Source organism: Rutilus rutilus (genome assembly GCF_951802725.1).
Source record: "Rutilus rutilus genome assembly, chromosome: 1".
Classification (NCBI taxonomy): domain Eukaryota; kingdom Metazoa; phylum Chordata; class Actinopteri; order Cypriniformes; family Leuciscidae; genus Rutilus; species Rutilus rutilus.
Genome location: NC_140209.1, coordinates 30,503,225 through 30,525,754, shown reverse-complemented (window position 1 = coordinate 30,525,754; position 22,530 = coordinate 30,503,225). Strand labels below are relative to the sequence as shown.

Below are 22,530 nucleotides of genomic sequence, written 5' to 3'. Positions count from 1 at the left end.
TTTCTTTAAATATGTAGCTAGTATTAAACTGTGTGTGTGTGTGTGCAACTCGTCCTGCACCGTTTGTGCTGCAGGCATGAATAATTGTGCTTTGTTGAGGAGAGGCTTGCTGGTACTTTTCTATACTCTATGTTTGGACATTTGATTTTCACCTGGTCAGTTATAAAGTAGATGACATTTTTTAATTAAATGTAATTTATAGACACTGAAAGAGTGACTGAATCAAATCTGTAGAAATTTTGGATAGGCTTGTTTGAATTGGGTTGGTAAGCAACCATCTGGAACATTCTAGCATAGCAATGCCGTAGTAACAATGCCCTAGCAATCATTTAGAACATTTTACAACCATCTCTTTTTAGAATCTGCCTAGCAACGTCATAGTAACAACCCCAAAACAATTTAGCAACCACCTAGCTATGCCCTAACAACCATTTAGAAAATTTTACAACTACCTCTTTTTAGCATCTGCCTAGCAACGCCATAGTTACAACCCAGAACATTTTAGCAACCACTTGGCAATGCCATAGCAAGCATTTAGAACACTTAAGCAACAACCTATAACATTCTAGTATCTGCCTAGCAATGCCATAGTTACCACCCAAAATACTTTAGCAACCACCAAGAAACCACACAGAACATTATATCACCTATCTAGCAATGCCATAGTAACAAGCCAAAACACTTTAGCAACCACTTAGCAATGCCCTAGCAACCATTTAGAACATTTAAGCAACAACCTATAACATTCTAGCATCTGCCTTGCAATGCCATTGTAACCACCCAGAACACTTTAACAACCATTCAGACCATTCTAGCATTTACCTAACAATGCCATAGTAACAACCCAAAACAATTTAGCAACGCCCTACCAACCATTTAGAACATTTAACAGCCAACAAGAACATTCTAGCATGTACCTAGCAATTCCATAGTAACAAACCAACTTTAGCAACCACTTAGCAATGCACTAGCAACCATTTAGAACACTTTAACAACCAACAAGGACTTTCTCGCATATACTAATGCAATAGTAACCACCCTGAACACTTAGCAACTACCTAGAAACCACATTGAACATTATATCTGCTACCTAACAACACCATAGTAATCACCACCTACAACATTCTTGCAACCATCTAGCCATGTCATAGTGACCATCCAGAACACTTTAGAAACCAACTAGCAAAATCCTTGCAACCACCTAGCAACATCCTAGCAACCATCTAGCAACATAGAAACGCCCTAGCAACCACACCGAATGCCCTAGCAACTGCAAAAGACCCACAATACTCTAGCATCATGTGATCAACGTTTGGACAAGCATCCCTCACATATTCTTCAGAAAATGTCGAACTCTAGTTGGCATGTGCTGCTTTCTCAGTATTCACTGGCCTCTTTCTCTTGCTCTATCTTTCGGCGGCGCTCTCCACCCAGCTGCAGACAGCCTGACGTAGCTCTGATAAACATGTGGAATAGGAGCCATATGTGAAAGCAGAGGAACGCACAGGGCCCAGAAAACAGGCCGTTGGAAACCACAAGTGAGAGATCAAGTGCAGCTACAAGCACGCATGAAAATCCAACCTAATTTTAATTGAAAGTCCCATGTGAAGAATCTCCACTGCTGTGCGTCAACATTTTGTATGTGCAAAAGAACAAGACCTGCTCAGGTCAAACATCCTCATAGTTCAGCTGTTGAGTGTTGTTTTCCCAGTGAGATGCTTTGGTCATAACATGAGAAGTTTATGTACAATGTTGTTGCTTGGTCCAGGAGTATCGCATTTGGTCTTGATCTGTAAAGTATGCATCATAAGCATAATATACATCAATTAGGGGCACTTTACAATGTTTGAAGACCAACATCTTCCTCCTCTCTAAGATCTTAGTGAAGTAAGCGGCACGACAGCAATAACGGCCAAACAAACGAGATGCCTTCGGCCTTAAAATACATTTGTTGTGAGAATGCCATGTCGCTGGTACAATCCATCCACTGTAAAAACAATGGTGCGGTTGTGCTCTGTAACCCAATTACGCCCCTTTGGAGTGCGAGAGAGAGAGACTCTGTTACCGAGTCTTGATCCATGGCTTTATTCATTTCGCTCACATATTCAATCACATTATGAAATAAACATTTTTGCTTCAAAACACGGCCACAGTTATTGACAGCCCTATAATTTTTTACGTGTAAAATATCTCTGAAGTATATTCCCACTAATATTTACCTTTTTTTTTTAGCACACCAGGGTGACTAGGAATATGAAATTGTCTAGCTATGACTTATTGTTTCACAGGAGTTTAAATATGAGGAAACACAAAGGTCAAATTTCTTTAATCGTCCATCACAATGAGTAAAACCAAAGAATATAGTTCTGATGTGCATCAAAAGATTGTTGAGCATCATAAAATAGAAAGTGTTGTAAGAAAATAGCTAAAGCATTGAAAATCCCCATTTTGACCATCAGGGCAATAATTAAGAAGTTCCAATCAACTGGAACTCAAAGTGTGTCTATTTTGTCTTAATGCAAGGCGAGGAGGAAAGTTTGAGTGACCAAAGACTCTCCAAGGATCACAGATGGAGAATTGCAGCGATTACTTGAGTCTTGGGGGTCAGAAAGACTATAAAACAAAACCCAAACAACCCCTACATCACCACTTGTTGTTTGGGAGGGTTTCAAGAAAAATCCTCCTCACTCATCCAGAAACAAACTCCTGCATATTCAGTTGTCAGACACGACTGGATCTTCAAAAGGGACCGGATTCTATGGTCAGATGAAACTTCAGAAAAAGCTTTTTGGCAGCAAAGCCACCAGATGTGTTTGGTGCAAACAGGGATAAAAAGTACCCCATGTCTACGGTTAAATATACTGCTGGATCTTATATGTTGTGGGCCTATTTTTCTGCTGGAGGTCCTGGACATCTTGTTCAGATACATGGTATCATGGATTCTAGCAACAAATAAAAAATCAAAACCTGTCTGCCTCTGCTAGAAATCTTATAACGGGCCGTGGTTGGATCTTCCATCAGGACAACGGTCCAAAACAAACATCAAAATCAACACAAAAATGTGTCACTGAGCACAAAATGAAGCTTCTGCCATGACCGTCCCAGTTCCCTAAACTGAACCCTATAGAAAATGAGTGGGATGAACTGAAGAGAAGAAGCACCAACATGAACTTGTGAATCTGAAGGATCTGGAGAGATTCTGTATGGAGGAATGGTCTCTGATCTCTTGTCAGATGTTCTCCAAACTCATCAGGCATTATAGGAGAAGACTCAGAGCTGTTATCTTGGCAAAAGGAGGCTGCAAAAAGTATTTAATAAAAGGGTGCCAATATTTGTGGCCAACGTGTTTTGGAGAAAAAACATTTATTTCATAATGTGATTTCCCCCCAACTTTAAATTCTTTTACTTCAATGAAAGGTTAGATTTTTGCCAATTTTTTTAATGAAAGATCAAAAGGATAAACAATGCAGATTTATTTTTTACAGCCATTTTTGATCATATTTACCAGGGGTGCCTTTAATTCTGACCACAACTGTATGTGTGTATATACATATATATATATATATATATATATACATATACATATACATATACATGCACACTCTCACAATCAATCAATATATCTAACTTTTATGTTAGACGCAATTAATCACGATTAATCGATTTGACAGCAGTATTATTATATTTAAACAGAGTTGTGATTGTGAGATTGTACTCTAAATTCTTGTTGAACATTGTCCAAAAGAAAGAAATATGTTCTTAGGAACTTGGGAATTAATAGCTGTAAGATAAAATATTGAGTAATTTATGTAAAAAATAAAATATAAATAAAAAAAGCTACTACTACTTCTAAAAAAACCTATTCTTTCTTGAATATATGGGGATGGAATTGCATTGTACTATTCTTTAGAGACTCACCTAATTGTTTGACCAAAAATTCTGAGAAATGTATGAATATCAAGATCTCATTTAATATCAATATCTCATTGTGAGAAGAAAAACTATTTATATGTATTATATTAAATAAATGAATGCTGTTGCTTGAATTCCAAGGTGTGGTCAAAATCTTTAGGCTAAAACCTATGTCATTGAATAAAGGTCACAACCTTTGAAATGTGGTCAGATTTAATCCATCTGTGCTTATTTTGTTTTATCCGACCTTCCAACTTCTGATTTAATGCTTCAGATAAGCACTGTGAGTTCTCACGTTTGCTGGTTCCTTTGTTTTGTTTACCTCCCACCGCTGTCTGTCGTCGGCCCGCTGGTTTCCTGGAGAGGTGAAGTTGCTCTATCTTTATTAATTCAACAGGAGGAAGTTTCTGCAGGAAACAGGGAAAGGGATGTGGGCAGTCATATTTACCGATAGGAAGAGAGTGTTTAAGTTGAACCGCTCTACTGAAATCTCTCACTCCAGTCTGACCTCAGCATTAACACTTCTCTCTTCTGGTGTCACCGTTATAGAGGATGGGAAAACTATTCATTTTTATTACTTTAGAAAGTACTAACATATAAGTTACAATGTGTTTTATATTGTACTCTTGTAAAATGAAATTAAAGTTTTTGTTTCAGATTAGATAGATAGATAGATAGATAGATAGATAGATAGATAGATAGATAGATAGATAGATAGATAGATAGATAGATAGATAGATGGATATTTAATAGCTCAGGTGTGTGTGTGTAAGTGGTTTCCTGCACAGTGTATGTGTGTGTTGATGGCACAGGTCTCTCTTTTGCCTGCATAAGACATTTCTCCTTTTGTCCGTACTTCTTTCCTTCTAACACATATCAATAACCTGTTTACCCAAGTTAATCAAGGTTTGTTTCAGCAAAACAGTCATAATTTTTTCATACCCATTGTACCATTTTTAACATGTCTACATAGTGGACCAAACTCTTTTGTTTTAAAGAAGAAAAAGAAAATCTTGTTGTCTATGACATGGCCCCTTTTAAACACTAATATGTCCCAGTCAATCCTGATGGACATAATCAAGTCCTTTCCTACATTTGTTTCTTATTGAATATCCTATTGCGCTTAGAAATACATCACATTATGCAAATGAGTTTCAAACTCACTTTGTTTTAAAGGTTTTGTTTCCTATATCCCAGATTAATGTGCGAAAGTCAGTGTTATTGTTGACTAAAACTAGAACTATTAAAACAAATTGAAATGAAATTAATATGAAATAAAATAAAATATAAATGAAAAAATTAAGTTGAAGTACTAAAATGACTAAAATAGATATAAACTAAAGCTAAATGCAAATAAAAAAATGACAAAAGAACAACAAAATGACTAAAACTATAAAAACTATAAAAATATTTATAAATACTATAGTAGTGTACAAATAATAGTACTGTCAAATCGATTAATTGTGATTAATCGCATCTTTATATTTACTTATGAGATACAGTATATGTGTATATGTATATGTGTACACACACACACACACACACTTTTATGTTAGATGTGATTAATTGTGATTAATCGATTTGACAGTTCTCAATAATACTAAATGAACTCTGCTGTAACTTAATTCCCCCCAAAGAATTGTGCATCTTAACCAGCCTTACACAGCTACATTGACTTAACCAGTGGTGTGTGTTTGGGGGCGGGACTATCTGTTTATCTGACCAATGGCAGAGAGGGCAGTGTTCAGGAGACTGTTTGAAAGTTATTACTTTTTCATATTCATTTGGAGGCGTTTGTGGCACAGAAAGTGTGCTTGATATTTAAAACACAAAAACAGATTTCAGCTTGGTTTGTTCTCTTCATAATTAGTGCATTTTTAAAGGGACAGGAAGGTGCGGCATCGTGCGCAGATAAAGAAGGTGTTAAACAGAGACAACACAAGGCTGCTTAAAATGACAGACAGAGTGCCACAGACCCAGCAGAAAGGAGACAGTAGGGGTTGTGATTTGGGGATGGCAGTAAAGCATTTGCATAAAGGGCAGGGCAAAGTGCCCGGCAGTGGAAAGGGTTGGCAACACGCCTCGCAGACTGGCAGAGGGGCGACTGAAGAGAGAAAAATAGTAGAGAGAGAAAGAGCGAGGAGGGGAGGGGGATTTAGTCAATAGTGCATCCCTTGTTCTGCGAGAGGAGGGCCCGGTTTGTTGGCAGAGGCGATGGGGAATCTCTTGTTTGTGTGCTAGATTGCCCCTTTATTTCTTTGATTGCGAAGCGTTCAACACTCGGCAACTGTAGTGCCTGTGTGAATTTGCGTGTGTGTGTGTTTGCAGGGGCATCTGTTCCTGTTTCAGAGTCCCACATCGTGCTTCTAAACTGTGTCAGGGTGTGCTTTAAGTTTTCGCCCCCTTCTCTCATTTAAATTCATTTCGCTACGACCACCGCAATCAATTTATCGACGTATTCAGCCTAATACGTGATGCTAAAGCTATTAAAAATGGGTCTCTGGGTAATCTCCTTCATTCTAGGTTCTTCATGGGCACAGCTTTGGCATGGCGACTAATCCATTTGCATGCAACATCTCTCTGCCAACCAATCAGAGGGTTTTAATCAAGGCAGAGACCCGTGCCTTCGGCTTGACTCACAGATCCGGCCTTCAAGGTGACGGTCAGCACAGTTACGCTGCAGGCATTTCATGTGCTGCTCGCCGTTTTCTTTTTTTAATACTTTTTTTTGTGCTATTTAAAGGGTTTGTTCACCCAAAAAATCCCATAATTTACTCACCCTCAAGCCATCCTAGGTGTATATGACTTCTTTGTTTCAGCCAAACACAGTCGGAGTTGTATTAAAAAAAATATCCTGGCTCTTCCAAGCTTTATAATGGGAGTGAATGGGGGGTGAGATTCAAAATCCCCCCAAATAAAGCCCCAAAAAGTGCATCCATCCATTATAAAAGTAATCCATATGGCTCTAGTGGGTTAATAAAGGCCTTCTGAAGTGAAGTGATGCGTTTTTGGATGAAAAATATCCATATTTATTACTTTATAAACTATAATAACTGGTTTACGGTAACAGCCGTACGTGAGTCTAGTTCCAGCGGAAGAGTGACCTCTGACCTGACGCATGACGAGTGACCTCTGACCCGACACATGACGTAGGATGTAGGAGTAGCGTAAGCTTAGGTGAGAGTAACGCCTCTAGCGGTTCAAACAACAAACTGAAGCTCCTCCCACATTTCTCTCTTAAAATTCTCTTAAAAAATTTGCTCTATCCTCTGCGCTTCCGCGTTCATCAATACGTCATGCATCGGGTCAGAGGTCACTCTTCCGCCGGAACTAGACTCGCGTACGGACGTTACCGTTATCTTACTGACCCCAAACATTTGAAAGATAGTGCATCTCTTTGATAGCCTGGTAATACCAAACTCTGCTACTTCACTTTGCTTCGCAGACAGAGTCTGGAAGCGAAGGGCATAATTGAAAGGCGTTTTCTTTCTCGCGGGGGCGGGGCGCTTGTCTGAAGTTTAAAATCATTGGTTACCCGTAAGCCAATCACATAACGTTTGGTTATGGCGTGTGTTATGCGCATGCTCAGCCGCATCTAACTTCCACTGTAAACACATGTATGATGCGAAAACAAAACCATAGAGCGAAATACCGGAGTGAACATGGCTGTGAACGACTTTTGCAGATTATGTGAAGTAAATCTACGCATCCACGGTACAATCAGCGTCTACGTCACGGCTCTCAGCCCGCCCTCTGTTCGTTGATTGGCCGGCTGTTTTGAGGCCGGAGGAAAACGGGGAAAACGGTCGCTATCTCAGACTGAGTACAGAAGCGAACTGAAATTGAGCGGAAGTACGAAGTCTGACGTAGTCAGGCTATCTCTTTGACTCTTTACATTAAAAGTCTGTCAGTCAATCATGGGTTCATTCATATTCCACAATCTTTGCATGTTCGTTTGTGAAAAATATTGGCTTTGCACAATAATTTGATTGCACTTTAAACTGTTGAGAGTTTATTTAATGTCTTTTGTCTTAAATATATTTTCATGAGAACTAACAACATCGACGCCCATTGACTTTTCAATGTATGGACAAAAAAATAAATACTGAGACATTACTCAAAATATCTTTTATGTTCCACAGAAGAAAGAAATCCAAAATTGGATATTTCTCTGCCATATAGTAGGTGAAAAACAATGTGTGACAAGAGTAGTATGCACAAATTCACAATACTCATATTAGTGTGCATATTATGGATTTATGAATGGCAGTGAATCAACAACTGGCGCCGTAGGTCACATGATAATGACAACATACTACACACACTCATACTATATAACATACTTTTTAGCAGTTGCAAAGTACGTACTTGTTTAAAATATGTACCTACTCGAGATCATGTGATTTGGCAAGAAGCCAGAATTTTCATTTTTAAGTGCACTGTCCCTTTAAATCCACTGCAAAAGGAGTCGTCTGGGCCTGGTTATCAAAAGCAAAGATATGCAGGACTAATGATGTTTCCAAAGGTTTCCTGTGTTCTCCGTCATGCTCTGTAAGCAGTGCTAAGCCTCAGTTTGATTCTCAACGCACATGAAATCAGTGCAGTGGCGGTGGTGTGCATCGGGGCGTACAGATAACTGTGGTATGTCGAAATCGGACACAAGTTAAGTAGGCTCAAGATTTCTGATAATGCCCTTACAATGCAATTGGACGATCAAAAGATCTTGGCCACCAGAGATTTAAAAAAAAACACAAAAAAGAATTGTATTATCCTTCATTCATTGTAGCAGTAGTTTAGTATAGTATTTTCACATTCATAATTAGCGTGTTTTTTTTAAGTTAATAGTAATATTGATACATTAGAATCTTTTATATTTTAAAGTCAGCATGTAACAGATGCAATAGTCCTTTCTTCTGATTTTATCCGAGTGAAATGGCTTCTCAAATTAGAAAAAAAAAAAGTAGGGTGGGACTTGATTTTGTTTATGTGGAATTGATTGGATGGTTGTGGTTTGCTATTGGTGGATCTCATGTGAGTGACAGGTTGCCCCGCCCTCACACCAGTAAACACATCATCAGAGAAGAGAAGAGCTGCAGGAGGGAGGGGAAGTTATTTTGATTAAAGATCATAAGGACACATTAATTTAACAAAAATTAATGATGTGCACGGATAAATTATTTATACTGCAATATTCCAGAAAAATAAGATTTGTCATTTTTAATTTGATTCCATGGTGACTTTAAGTGTTTTGTTATAATTGTAAGTCAGTCTATCTATCTATCTATCTATCTATCTATCTATCCAGTCGCTCCATCCATCCATCTAGTCGTTCCATCTATCCATCCAGTCGTTCCATCTGCCCATCTATCCATCCAGTCGTTCCATCCCTTCCATCCGTCCATCCATCCAGTCGTTCCATCCATCCATTTATCCTTTATCCATCCAGTAGTTCCATCCATCCATCTATCTATCCATCCTTCCATTCATCCATCCATCCAGTTGTTCCATTCATCCATCCAGTCGTTCCATCCAGTCGTTCCATCCAGTCGTTCCATCCAGTCGTTCCATCCATCCATCCATCCATCCATCCATCCATCCATCCATCCATCCATCCATCCATCCATCCATCCATCCATCCATCCATCCATCCATCCATCCATCCATCCATCCATCCATCCATCCATCCATCCATCCATCCATCCATCCATCCATCCATCCATCCGACACTTTCCCCCCCCAAAGCATCTTACAATTCCCTGGGAATTGAACCTTTGACCTTGGCGTTACTAGCGCTAGTCTCTGCCATTTGAGCTATACAGGAACATCATTGCCAGCCTGCGCGTACAATCCTTCATCCCTTGTTCCTTTTGGAATCTCTTGCCTCTGGCTTTTTTTTGTTTGTTTTTGCTAAACTACATCCTTTGCAACAACACCTACTCAAGGAATCATGCAGTAATGATTTTCATCAGCGAGCCATCATTGTTTAGTGCAATTACGTGTCTCCTGTTAGCCAAGCGGAAAAGAAAAAACATGTGCATGTATGACATCACAGTTTCACCACAGTATGTTCGAAGGAACTCATTCTGTAGATTTAATCTGTCATCTCCTTTTCTCCTTTCCCTAAAATGCACTTGTATCTAGTCGAGTTTCAACGGCACCGGTGTTAATCCACCGTGTAGCGCAGCACACCTTAACCATTTCCTCCTATTAGTCCCAGGGAATGTGTTGACAAATGAGCTGATGAATTTGGGCTTGATATTTCGCAGGCCTTAACCCTAAAGTGCAGTTCTTCCCAGAGTGCCGTGCAGCTCTTGCGCTCCAGTCTCTCAGGGCCCTCTGGGATACATGTGCTCTCTCTCTCCACTGCCACAAATTGCTTGCAGATTTTTCACACGTAGTAATGTACTGGTTTGTAAACTGGGGTAATTGCAAACACCACCGAACAGCTTCAGCTATCGTCATGCATCACTAGCTAGCCACGATCTGTACGGGCCGGGGTGCGTCCTCACACCCAAACAGTTTATGGTGGTACGCTAGTACTTGTTAATTAAAAAAGGAAATTTGCATTCATGCTATTATAGCAAATGGGGTTGCTTATAAAGAAAAGAGAAAGGAGTGTGTGTTTTAGTTCTCTTTGTATGTGTAAACAGATCTGAGAAACTGTTTAACTGATGGTGAGGACATTTTGTTAAAGTGATTGTTGCACTGAGAAGATGCTAAATGACGGTCGTGTGGGGGTATATGGGATACACAGGGTCACTGGGGCTAGTTGTCACACTTTGTTCACACATATTTCTCAGAGTATAGGTTTATTTTTGAATTTCAAAAATCTGTAGACACATACTGTTCAAAAGTGTGGGGGTTGCAAAGGCTGAATTTATTTGATAAAAAAATACAGTAAAAACTGTAATATTATCACAATTTATAATAACTGTTTTCTATGTGAATGTATTTTAAAATGTAATTTATTTCTGTGATCAAAGCTGAATTTTCAGCATCATTACTCCAGTCTTCAGTGTCACATGACCCTTCAGAACTCATTCTAATATGATGATTTGATACTCAATAAACATTTCATATTATTAGTATTAGTTATGCTGCTTTATATTTTTATGGAAATCATATGTTTTTTTGTTGTTGTTTTTTCAGGATTCTTTGATGAATAGAAAGTTCAAAAGAACAGCATTTATTTGAAATAGAAATATTTTGCAACATTATAAACTGTCAGTTTGGATTTATTTAATATCTTTGATGAATAATTTCTTTTAAAACAAAATTGCACCAATTTTTGAGTACTTTGACCATATGGGGCAATTTGATATAATGAGAATCTGCCAATTAATAGTCATTTTAAGGCCTATATATAAAGCCCTAAATTTCATATTAAAACAATCATAAAGCAAAATTATTAATGAAATGGCAATAAAACAGCTAAAATAAATTGTATTTAATGATTTTAGTTTATAAAATGATATCCTATAAACCATGTACAATGACTTAAATGTGACAACCTGCTCTGGTATTTATGAAAAATCTTTCAGTTAAAATCTTATTTATCCAATATTTATTTTAATGTATCCAAAAAATATTACTTTAAAGGATAAAATTCACTTTTCCCCCTGATTTTAGACTGTTAACAACATGCAAAACCAATTCTTGCTCCCATGTGTCAGAGCCACTGTTATAAAACTGCTGTTGTTTGGAATTGCACATAAACTGCAGGTGTGTGTCTCTGATTGCGTTGATCACCGTTGATGTCACTCGTCGCTGCAAGCGCTCAGTTTTTACTGCGTCTGACTCATCTCAGACTGTCTTTCAGAACTCAGACCTGGAGCGAGAGGAGGCACATGCTGTGCTTTACCTGTGCCAACATACACACCTGCTCTAACCTCACGCTTACACACCTTCACACACGGCCCATGTCTCTAAGGTGAGAGGTTATACATGAGAGTGTGTCCAGTGTCAGACACAATAGATGGCCGTGTGTGTGTGTGTGTGTGTGTGTGTGGGTCAGCTGTCTCTTTACCGCCATGGTTTTGTCCACGCTGGCATGTCCTCCCGATAGCGCGTGTTAGCACATGATTCTCCACCTCCCTCAACGTCTGTCATGTTGGTATTTATCACATTTTTACTCCGTCTCTCACTGTCTCATTCGAGGCCGGCCTCCTTCCTCTTTTAAAAATGATTCCAACAGCCTCTTTGTCTCTTTATTGTCAGAGTGTCTTTGGCCTGTAAGGGGCAGAATCGGCAATCACGTCTGTCTTCATTATGCAGTTTCAGGGTCACGGTGGGTCACACCCGCAGGGAGGGTCACGGACGCGCAGCGGGCAAAACCAACGAAACCCAAAATCTCTCTCATTAAACCTGCCTGCTTTCCCCAGTGGTCCACACACCAGAATTATACCTGCAGATAAAAAGACACTATATGACCCAGAAACAATATCAAATATATTGTAGAACATGCATACTTATTCATTCATCTTCAGAATTAAATATTTTCAATTAATGAATATGTGCTTCAAAACCTTTTATAGATGTAAATGTAGCAATCACTTTAATTAATTATAGACTGAATCTACCACCTTCTCCAAATATTTAAATTCATGTTTTTCTTTTGCATTTGACTAAAACATTTTAATTTGTGATGTATGATCTTTCAGGTTCTAGGCTAATTTTACTCATTTAGCTTGGGTGTTTAATAATAATAATAATAGTAAGAGGAGGAAGAAGAAGAATTATTATTATCAGGCCTATTAGCTTTTTTAGAGTAAATATATTTCATAGGAGAAGACATGGTCATTTCCAAGTATTTAAAGGCATTGGTGGTTCTGATATTTCTTAGAAAGTGAAGTTAAATCTAACTTTTCACCATAACATAATTTTTTTCACTAGCTGTCTCTAAAAATTATATTTATTCATGATCAAACAATACCATGATTTTAATATCCAATATTTTAAAAAGCCTTTGCCATAAATATCACTGCTGCATTGCTGGCACTGAAAAGCGAGGTAAATGAATTTTAACGGCTGTGTTTTTATTTCGTTTTCTGTTTCAGTAAATCACAGTCGGTGAGTTTCATTCCTCTGGTTTTGGCTATCTCAGAAAATGATCTTATTGTTTTATCTGATATTACGCGATATTGCTATCTAACATTTCGATTAAATCTGTTTCTTATCAATATAATGATATCTTGTTTAAGCTAGACTAATCGCTGCAGTTGTCAGGGGTTATTTTTAAAGCGCTGGACTGTAATTGAATTCGTCTTTCGTGCTGGAGCCCGTTCAATATTAGGCTATGTTCTCTTCCCCCCCTCTAAATAACCCGATAAAATGCGCCTGGATTCGACATCGTTCTATTCAGTAACCGAATATAATAATTTAAGGTGCTTTAACACAAAGCATCCAAAAAGATTCACAAGGGAAAATCATCAATATTCAACTACCATAGGCGGCCGCGCGCGTTCTCGTGTTTGATTGAATCGCCAGTCAAAAATATCTGAGAAACTTTTGTGGATTCTTGAAAATGAGTGTTTTTATTTTAGGCTTCCAGTGTTTATTATTATTTTTTTTTCCTTGTTTTTTAGCCCCCCTTTATTGTTGCGCCAGCTCAGTAAAACTAATGATCACATTTCCTTTATAGTGCAACTTTGCCAACTTGACGCAGCAAGTTCTCAGTTTAAATGTAGGCTAGGCTAAAGTCCTCTATTTTTATCTATAGCTCAAATGTCTAAACACAATTTAGTTAATAACAAGATTAATCATGTGAGTGGGTAAAGTTTTTGACTGGGCTAAGATCAGTTTGATATAGGCCTTACAAAAAAAGTCTTTCCATCACTGCTTTGTTTCTCCTATATCGCAGCTTGTCGTTTTAGGCTAAGTGTGTTACTTGATTATGAATTTTGAACATTTTATGCCAGGAAAATGTATTTGCTTTAAGCCTATATGCCAATAATTTGTGCCATTTTTGTAGTTATATCCCAGCCTACATTATTCCAAATTGTGCGTGCTTGGATGATCAAGTCATTTTCTTTGGCCAAACAGTTTTTTTCCCCCTGCATTGATTGGAAGGTGCTTGTGTGTGTTTTTGTTATTATTAATTGATTTTACCGTCAGTGACAAACTAACACAAATGATTCTCTGGCGCGCGACTCCAAACACTCTTTCCAGCTCGTTCATTTCCATCCGACTGCTGCCTGGCACACACTTGAGAGATGATGTCTTCTCTCTTTTAAGCATTAATATTGTAAGAAACAGGCGAAAGGGAAAAATAACAGCTATTATTTTTAATTGAGCTGGCAGAAATCTTGGGCTCCTGATAATTTTTGGTCAAAATGGCGGACGTGATGCGCACGTATCACGCGCCGCTGACGTTACTTGGCAAACGTTAAGAAACAAGTAAACGTTAAACGCTGATTTTCTAACTGTGAACGGTATTTCAGGATTTTCCTGACCTCTTTGATGAGCAACAGGCCTTGTTGTGGGATCTTAGGTAAGAAACCAAGCCATTTATTTGGTGACAGGACAGACACAGGGTTGGAAATGATGTTTTGCCGTGAATATAAAAAAATAAACTGAACCCTTCAAACATTTAAACCCTTCAAATATTTAACCTTTCAGTTGGCTTGCTAGTTACATTTTTGATAAATCTTTTTATATGTTCGAAAATCTCATTGAAAGTGATGACAGGCCCAGAAGTAAAATAGTTAGCCTAAAGCGGTTTATGAATCTTCCATCTATATTTACAGCACTGTAGCAAAAATAAACTGCACAAATGTTTAGTTGGCTAAATCTAAGGCCAAGTAATAGTCTAGTTCATTAGCCTAATAACTGTGTCAGCTGTTTATGGTTGACAAGCAACGAATAGCCTATAATATCGTTAACTGTCTTGGCCTATTAACTGAATATTTGAACGTTTTTGTTTTCAACACTTAGGCTACATGGCGCTTCGCAAATTTTAAGACAATAATAGATATGTTTGAGTGTCCATGAAGACCTTGATTATTATTATTTTTTCTTGATGTTTTTGGCAGGAATAACATACTGGCGTGGGTTGCACCTTAAGTTTAGAGCTAAATGTGGAAAATATGAACTACTTATGGATATTATTGATTTGTGATATTTTAGTACACAAGCAAAGGACATATCATGTGAAAAATCACTTTGCTCAGTGATATAAAAAGCAAAAAGTGTCACTACTGTACTCAGTCTACCCCTAGATGTTTGTTATACTGTTATACTTAATAGTTGTTATTTAATAGTCTATAGGCCTAACAGTTTAATATTTTAAATAACTTATTTTTTAACAATACATATATATATATTTACAAATTAAAATGTAATTAAATAAAGTATTATTCAAAAAGTAATTGCATGTTTTTGATTTGTAAAACGCCTATTCTCGGACGCTGCTATCCTACAGAATAAGTGATTGTGCTTTAGGCAAGTGAACTTTCAAATGCACATGTTGATCAGGACCTAATTATCTCATACCCGCACTGGTAGGAAGCCATTAAGGGCTGTGTTTCAAACAGAGAAGGGATTGTTTGAAATAAAGGTGCTGCTTTTATTGAATCAAATGCATTCATAAACAAATTCTGCTCTCCTCTGGTTGTGTGCTTCAATTAGCATCTTATTAGAGACCTCAAGCAGGTGTTGGTTTTGACACGTAGGCTCAGATTTGAAAGAGGAAACACTAATGAAGAGTTTTACTGCGACGGGAGAGCGTTATCACCATACATCCGTCCAATGAGGCTCCCTTGGTCTCTCATTTAAGAGATATTTGCATATGTGTGCTAATCCAGCATTTCAAATCAATTTCCTTGTCTTGTTTTTTTTTTTTTTTTCGTGGGAAGAACAGCATCCAAGCAGTCATTCAGTGATTTTTTGGGGGGTTTTGTTTGTTTGTAGAACATCAACAAGAATTGATCAGCAGCTCCGTCTATGACTCGTTCAGGTTTCAGATCTGAATATCTCCGGCTTTATGCTGTAAGCAGCTGTTGTTTTAGATTCTTTTTGATTGCATGATGACAGTATTCCCAAAACTCAGATAGAAGTTTACGATTACATGTGCAGGGGGGGAAAAAAAAAAAACACACAGTATTTGCGCACACAGTTAAATCAATCAGTCGGAAAGCGTTTTAGATCATTCACTGGCAGATTTCTGATGCATATTAACTTTGAATTGTATGCGGGAAAACCTCACGGATGCGACCAAAACAAGTTCTCGTTTTTCCCTTTGGAGGGATCTTATAGAATCTGTCGTCATGCTCATTAAAACCTTCACGAAGATGGCTGACGGGAGATTTCAGAGCTGACACAACTTCTGGTACAATCGTTTTGGGTTTTTTCAGCAAACTCAATATTTATTCAACGTCACTCCGAACAACTTTTGCAAAGTTTTTTGAGCAACTAAGTCAGATATGCTTCATTGCGCTCCTTTGTGTTGGGTGTTTTCGCAGACAAACACAGCATATGTTTGTTTTAAATTAGAGATGCACATGGGGAGCGCGGGGTGCGCGGTCGCTTTCGTCTTTGTCTCGGCCGCTAAATCCACAAGCAGCTGCCGGCTGCAGGGTCTGCTGGGAGTTTTCGGAGCGCTTTCTCCCATCAGCCCGTGCCAAGGTGGCATTACGCAAGCCGGGGAGAGGGGAGGTGGAGGGGAGGGTCTGGTGGAGCCACAGCGTCGGTCAACGCAACCCAGACTTAACAACACAGTTGCCATGACAAGCTTGATGGGATGCTGAACTTTGCCTCTGTGGTGGATCGGAACTTGTCAAACTGGCAAATTGTGCACCATCGGACTGGACTGGGTGCTCTTGCTCTCTCACTCGCTTTCTCCCTCTCTCTCTCTCTCGTTCTGCCACCAACCCCCCTCCTCCTCTCTTTCCCCTCCCTTTCAGCTCTTCAAGCTAACGTATTGGCTGAGCTACAGGCATCTTGTTGCCAAATAGGTGGGCCCTATACTCGTGTTGGCAAAGACTCAGGCAATGGTTAAGGAAAGAACGCGGAGAGGAAGAGAGAGCGATCGAGGGAGAGAGAGAGAGAGAGAGAGAGAGAGAGTTGGAGAGAAAAGGAGTAAAAAAAGCAGCAGCACTTGGGTTTGCCAGCGGTCCTGCGAGCTCGTCCAACATTGATTCGGTTCTCTTTTTTTTCCTGCCTGTATTCTGTTCTTTGCATTAGCCAGCTAACTCCCCCCACCCCCCTTCGTGCATGCATGTGCGCGTGTGTGCCTGCGTTGTGTGTGTGTGTGTGTGCCGCGCTCTCTGAGTTTTCTGCCGGATCCAAAGATCTAAGAAAACACTCATTGCTCTTTGCCAGGGATTTTTTTTTTCCCGGCATTGTTTAGATTTTTTTTTTTAAATATAATTTGGAAAGCAAAAGCATTTATTTTGAGCGCTGCTACCTTTCTAGGTCTATTTTTTTTTTTTTTTTTTTTTGGTGCACACACACCTTAATTTTTTTCCAAATCTTTTCTTTTTCTTTTTTCTTTTTTTTTTTTTATCTTGTAGTTTTACCTGGAACCGTTTGCGGCAAAAGCAAAGCAAAATTTCCTGATCTTGAAAATTAACTTCTTTCCGCCGGCAATTGGAGCATCTCCAGTCTTCTTTCCTTTTTTCCCCCCAAGTTTTTTTTTTTTTTTTTTGTCGCCAATTCTTCATCGTTGCCAAGCCAGCAGTTGTTGTTTCGGCGTGAGTGGCAAAGAACTGGTGCGGGTGGAATTTTTTTTTTCTATCCTGAACGGCGTGCCAAATTTATGATGAGAGTGCAAAATGGTAACTACCAGCCTTTCTCTCTCTTTCTGCTCCTGTCTGCAGTGTGCTTTTCATGGTGCTATCTCGATTGTGGAAATGTGAACATGCCTGGATTTCTGCAGCACAGCAGCCCGCAGAGAGCTTTTGATGGCAGGTCTTGAAGGGACGCAGTTTAACCGCGGTCTTGTTGTGGCGAGAGTTGGCGGAGAGGGTCTGGGGCACGGCGGGCCTGGCACTGGGGCACCGTGGCGCGGTTTAGGCTTTGTCACTGAGCGTTGTGTGGTGAAGGTATTATTGGAGAGCTGAATGAGTCTTCCGTTGCCGTGGGGATAGCCAAGCTTTTCTTGGCCTGTCTTGAGCTAAAGAAGCTGCTTTCTGTGAATCACAGAGCCCTGGAATTCCTGCACTGGCTCTGCAATGTTTTACTTTGCAATTTACTAAAGTATTTTATTCATTTAGAGTAATTGTATCTGAGGTTATGGGGATTTTGATGCATGCTTCTGTGAGGAGAATTTCCAATTGAAAGTTAATCCTTGTATTGGACTAAATCGATTTCTACACTGCAAAAATCATTTTCTCAATCTGTATTTTTGCGCTTATTTTAAAGTATAAATATCTAAACATCGGGATGAATGTAAAATGTAAAAGACGGGATAAATGTTCTTGAGGAACAAAATTGATTAGGATAAGAAAATATCCTGAATTAAGCTTACTTTACGTAAATGTATTTTGAACTCTCAAATTTGTGAGCTTTATGCTTAAAACTTCAAAGCTACAGTAATTCAGGATGCATTCTCTAGTATTTGAACTATTTTCTTTTTTTAGGATGTTTGAATATTTTTACTGGAAAAGCAAGACTAAAATAAATATATTTCTTAAAGTTCTCAAATGTCTTCTCATTTACTTGAGCTCTGAAATTCCTCTCTCTCTTTTTCTTTTTGTCGTCCACCAGGATGAATTTCATCCCTTCATCGAGGCTTTGCTGCCACACGTCCGCGCGTTCTCCTACACCTGGTTCAACCTCCAGGCCCGCAAGCGCAAGTACTTCAAGAAGCACGAGAAACGCATGACGAAGGACGAGGAGCGCGCCGTCAAAGACGAACTCCTGGGCGAGAAGCCCGAGATCAAGCAGAAGTGGGCGTCCCGTCTGCTCGCCAAGCTCCGCAAAGACATCCGCCCGGAGTTTCGCGAGGACTTCGTGCTCACCATCACGGGGAAGAAGCCGCCGTGCTGCGTGCTGTCCAACCCCGACCAGAAGGGCAAGATCCGGCGCATCGACTGCCTGCGGCAAGCGGACAAGGTCTGGCGCCTGGACCTGGTGATGGTTATCCTGTTCAAGGGGAGCCCGCTGGAGAGCACGGATGGAGAGAGGCTGGTCAAGTCCCCGCAGTGCTCAAACCACGGCCTCTGCGTGCAGCCGCACCACATCGGGGTGTCCGTCAAAGAGCTGGACCTGTATCTGGCCTACTTTGTCCACTCGCCAGGTGAGTCCCGCCGCCGCGTAACCCGGTTCAGGAAACGCAGTCCAGATCCGCTCCGGGCTGCGATCCAAAAACACACTCCAATGCAAATGTATGCAAATAACAGCCTTTGTTGTGTTTATTTCTTTTGTGTTTTTAGCTTGGCGTTCTGACCATTTCTGTGAAACTGTGAAAGTGATGACTTTTTGCTTGACTTTGTGTGTGAACTGGTTTACAGGTCATGTATGTTGCAGCTTGTAACATAGTGCAACCATGTCTCTGATAGTTGTGCAGTATGTGTCTGAGTGTGTGTGTGTGTATTTAAATGTCAGATTGTGTATCGTGGCAGTGGCAGCTGGCCTTCTCCCAGCTGGTTTGAAGGCTACACACACAAAACACACACACACAGGTCAGTTACACCGCTGTCCTTAAACACACACCTATAATCAGAATGATCACATTCTCATAGACACATTTACTTTCAATTTACATTTTATTCAGTCTCAATTTATGCATTTTATTAATTCATTTAATCATTTATTTTTATATATTTTGCTCAGGATTGAAAGAAATGTGAAAATTAGATATTAAAATTGGAAACAATCAAGTGATATTCATTAAACTTCATGATTTTTTTAAAATGTTAAAATTAGGATATTTTCCAGGAATGCCTTTGCCAATATTTTTATAATAATAAACAATAATATAATGACCAAGACTAATAACACAATTATTGTTTAATGTAATGCATTTTGTTCATTTAGTTTTTATGTAAATTATTAAATTATTTACTATTTAAATGGATTTATGTAGTTATGTATTTGATTAGGGTTGTGGTTTTGTTGCATTTGCAAGTATTTATTTGTCAGATGCACTATATGTTGGTCACCATATTGGTGGCAGTTGCTGGGAAAAAAACTGAAATAGACACTCGCAAACAGCACAATATTATATCTGCAGCTATTTGCAGACAGCTCAGATGTTTAGCTATTATCTGTGCACTCAGAGTATATGAACAGGCAACATTTGACGATGGTTTTTCTCCTTTGTTGTGACACAGAGCCATAATTCTGTTTGTTGGCAGGGGCGCCGAGAGAGATTTTGTTGCCCATGCCGAGTTTCCCTTTTGCACCGCGTGGAACTGAGCGTCAGTTAGCCGGTTCACCATGCCGTTCTTTTCCTGTTTAACGGAATGCCAGGACTCAGATTATCTCCTGCTGACCCGGCCCAATCTCCTGTCTTAATCCGGACGCTATTAAAACGGCCCGATGGCTCATTGTTCCGGCCACATCCGCTTTGCCACATCCACACTGATGCAACATAACTGCACCGTTTGTTCACTCTCCTTAAACGCCGACAGACCCTGTTTCACGAAGTCTGTATTTTCTAAAGATTACACTCAAAGCAAACACTTGCGTGTATTTTTCGACTGCAGTTTCAAACGGCTAGAGCAAGCTGTGGGAGCGCCTGCCAAAAAAACAGGCCTGGTTTAGATCACTTCTGCTTTTGCTGTCTCTAAAAATCAGCGTTTACATTTCGGCCCCGGCATTCGAACAACAACACGTACTGTGATGTTTGCGCACTGTCGGTCAGGTGTTATAAAGCACGATTTGTGTATAATTTACACTTCAGGTTCTGTTTCACCAGCACGTGCTGGACAAGCGGCCGTTTGGCGGTTTACTGAGGAGATGCGTGTCGTATCGCCCTTCGGGAGCGTTTTAATGACGTTAAACTGCAGAAACGCGCTGGTTAAATACCTAGGAGCACGATGGCGTAATTACGCTCAGTCTTCTGGTCGTGCGCCGGCTGTATTAATGATGATGATTAATGGGAGTTGTTGACGAGCATCTCAGATCGACCGTCTCGCGCCGCTCCCCAAAAAAAAGAAAAAAAAAGTTTGTGTTTTTCTTACGTTTGTCAGAATGATGGATGCTTTCTCTCGGGTTAGTCATCGCTGGAGCTCACCACGTCATGCGGCTTCCATTATCGCGCAGTCATGATAAAAACATGTGCCTGCTCTCATCTCTAATCGAGCTGTGTCCAGCTCAGACAAGCCAAGTTCTGGAGTCAGACGGCGGCTATACAGATCTGGGTTGTAAAGACGAGAGAGAGAGCCGTACACGCTGAAAGGAGGGGAACTAATGCTGGCCTTTTCCTTTCAGAAAAGGAAATGGATGTATATAGTCGCATGACAATAGGCTCTTAAAGTGCGGTCAAGCGTTAAATCGCTTGTTTCACAGCGAATCATCCATTCAGGATCGTTTCCACAGCTTTCAGAGGCGTTAGAGATATCAGAGAGGTGTTGCGATTCTAGCGGGAGCTTAAAAATAAAGACTCTGCTGACTGTTTAAATGAATAGGTACATTTATCCGTTTTTTTGCGACGGTTTGGGCATCTCTTCGGTAAGATTGGTTGCCGTCAGACCTTTGGGCAGCTGTGTTTCTTCTTGGCTGGTAAAGAAGGTGTTGTGGAACAGATTCCCGCTGCTCCAGGCTTTGAGGCCCGTAAACCAGTCACCCGCACTGACCACTGACATGACACTTTACTCACCTTTACATTTCATTTGATTTCATTTGGACTGAAGTCTTTTTTAGCAATGTGATTGAGTTAGTTGGGTCACATTCTGGAAGCTGGTTTTCCTGTGTTTATTGTGTTTGTGAGAGAGAGTTTGTTTAATTACAGGTGCTGGAAAAATATTCCATTTGGATTTTGCTACTTTTTAGCTGTCATCAGAATTTATTTATTTTTAATCTGTATGTTATAACTCATTTGTTTGGATACTAGAAAAGGGAGAAAGTGCTAAAATATTTACTTTAGTGCTGGCAGGAAAAAACATTATTGTAATTTTCATAATATCAAATATAAATTTTTTATTCTAAACATTTAAAAACTTTTAATATTAGTGTTCATTAAATATTTTTTATTTGTTAATACTATTTTTAATGTTTTTTTTAATAAATGTATTCATGAGTCTAATGATTTGTTTTTCAAATCTTCCATTTTTTTCAGCAAATTTATACATTTTTAAATCCGTTATAATAAAATATAAAGAAAAAGGCATGAGTATGGGTATAATGAGTATTTTATTGGTGTATTTGTAATACGTTATTTTTTTAAATACTTTTTTTGCATATCATATAATTATCTTTGCTCTATTTTTGCGTGTAGGTAAAATATACAATTAATAATTTCTTTAAAGATCTTTACAATAGTTGACTCAGCAATTATGCGTGTGGAAAACACAGCATATCAGATGATATACATTTATTTATTAATTTGATGGAAATAGGATGGGAAAAAAAGCATGAGAAATGTAGTGTGTTCAGGTTTTCCCTATGTTCCCTACATTTTGTTCCCACATGCATAGTAAAACCAACTTATTTATTTACATGAGGAAAACAGCTTAC

At 39.2% G+C, this 22,530-nt stretch overlaps 1 protein-coding gene across 49 annotated transcripts in view; it reads left to right on the top strand.

Moving 5' to 3' along the window:
* nfixb (nuclear factor I/Xb) overlaps window positions 1-22,530 on the top strand; it is a 166,236-nt gene that overhangs the window by 49,505 nt on the left and 94,201 nt on the right. For 27 of the 49 annotated variants that reach the window (XM_084403170.1, XM_084403169.1, XM_084403162.1 and 24 more), the window contains one exon: window positions 18,616-19,147. In XM_084403170.1, coding sequence (XP_084259296.1) covers window positions 18,616-19,147 — 532 coding nt within the window. The other 22 variants (XM_084403132.1, XM_084403131.1, XM_084403137.1 and 19 more) reach the window with 9 other exon arrangements.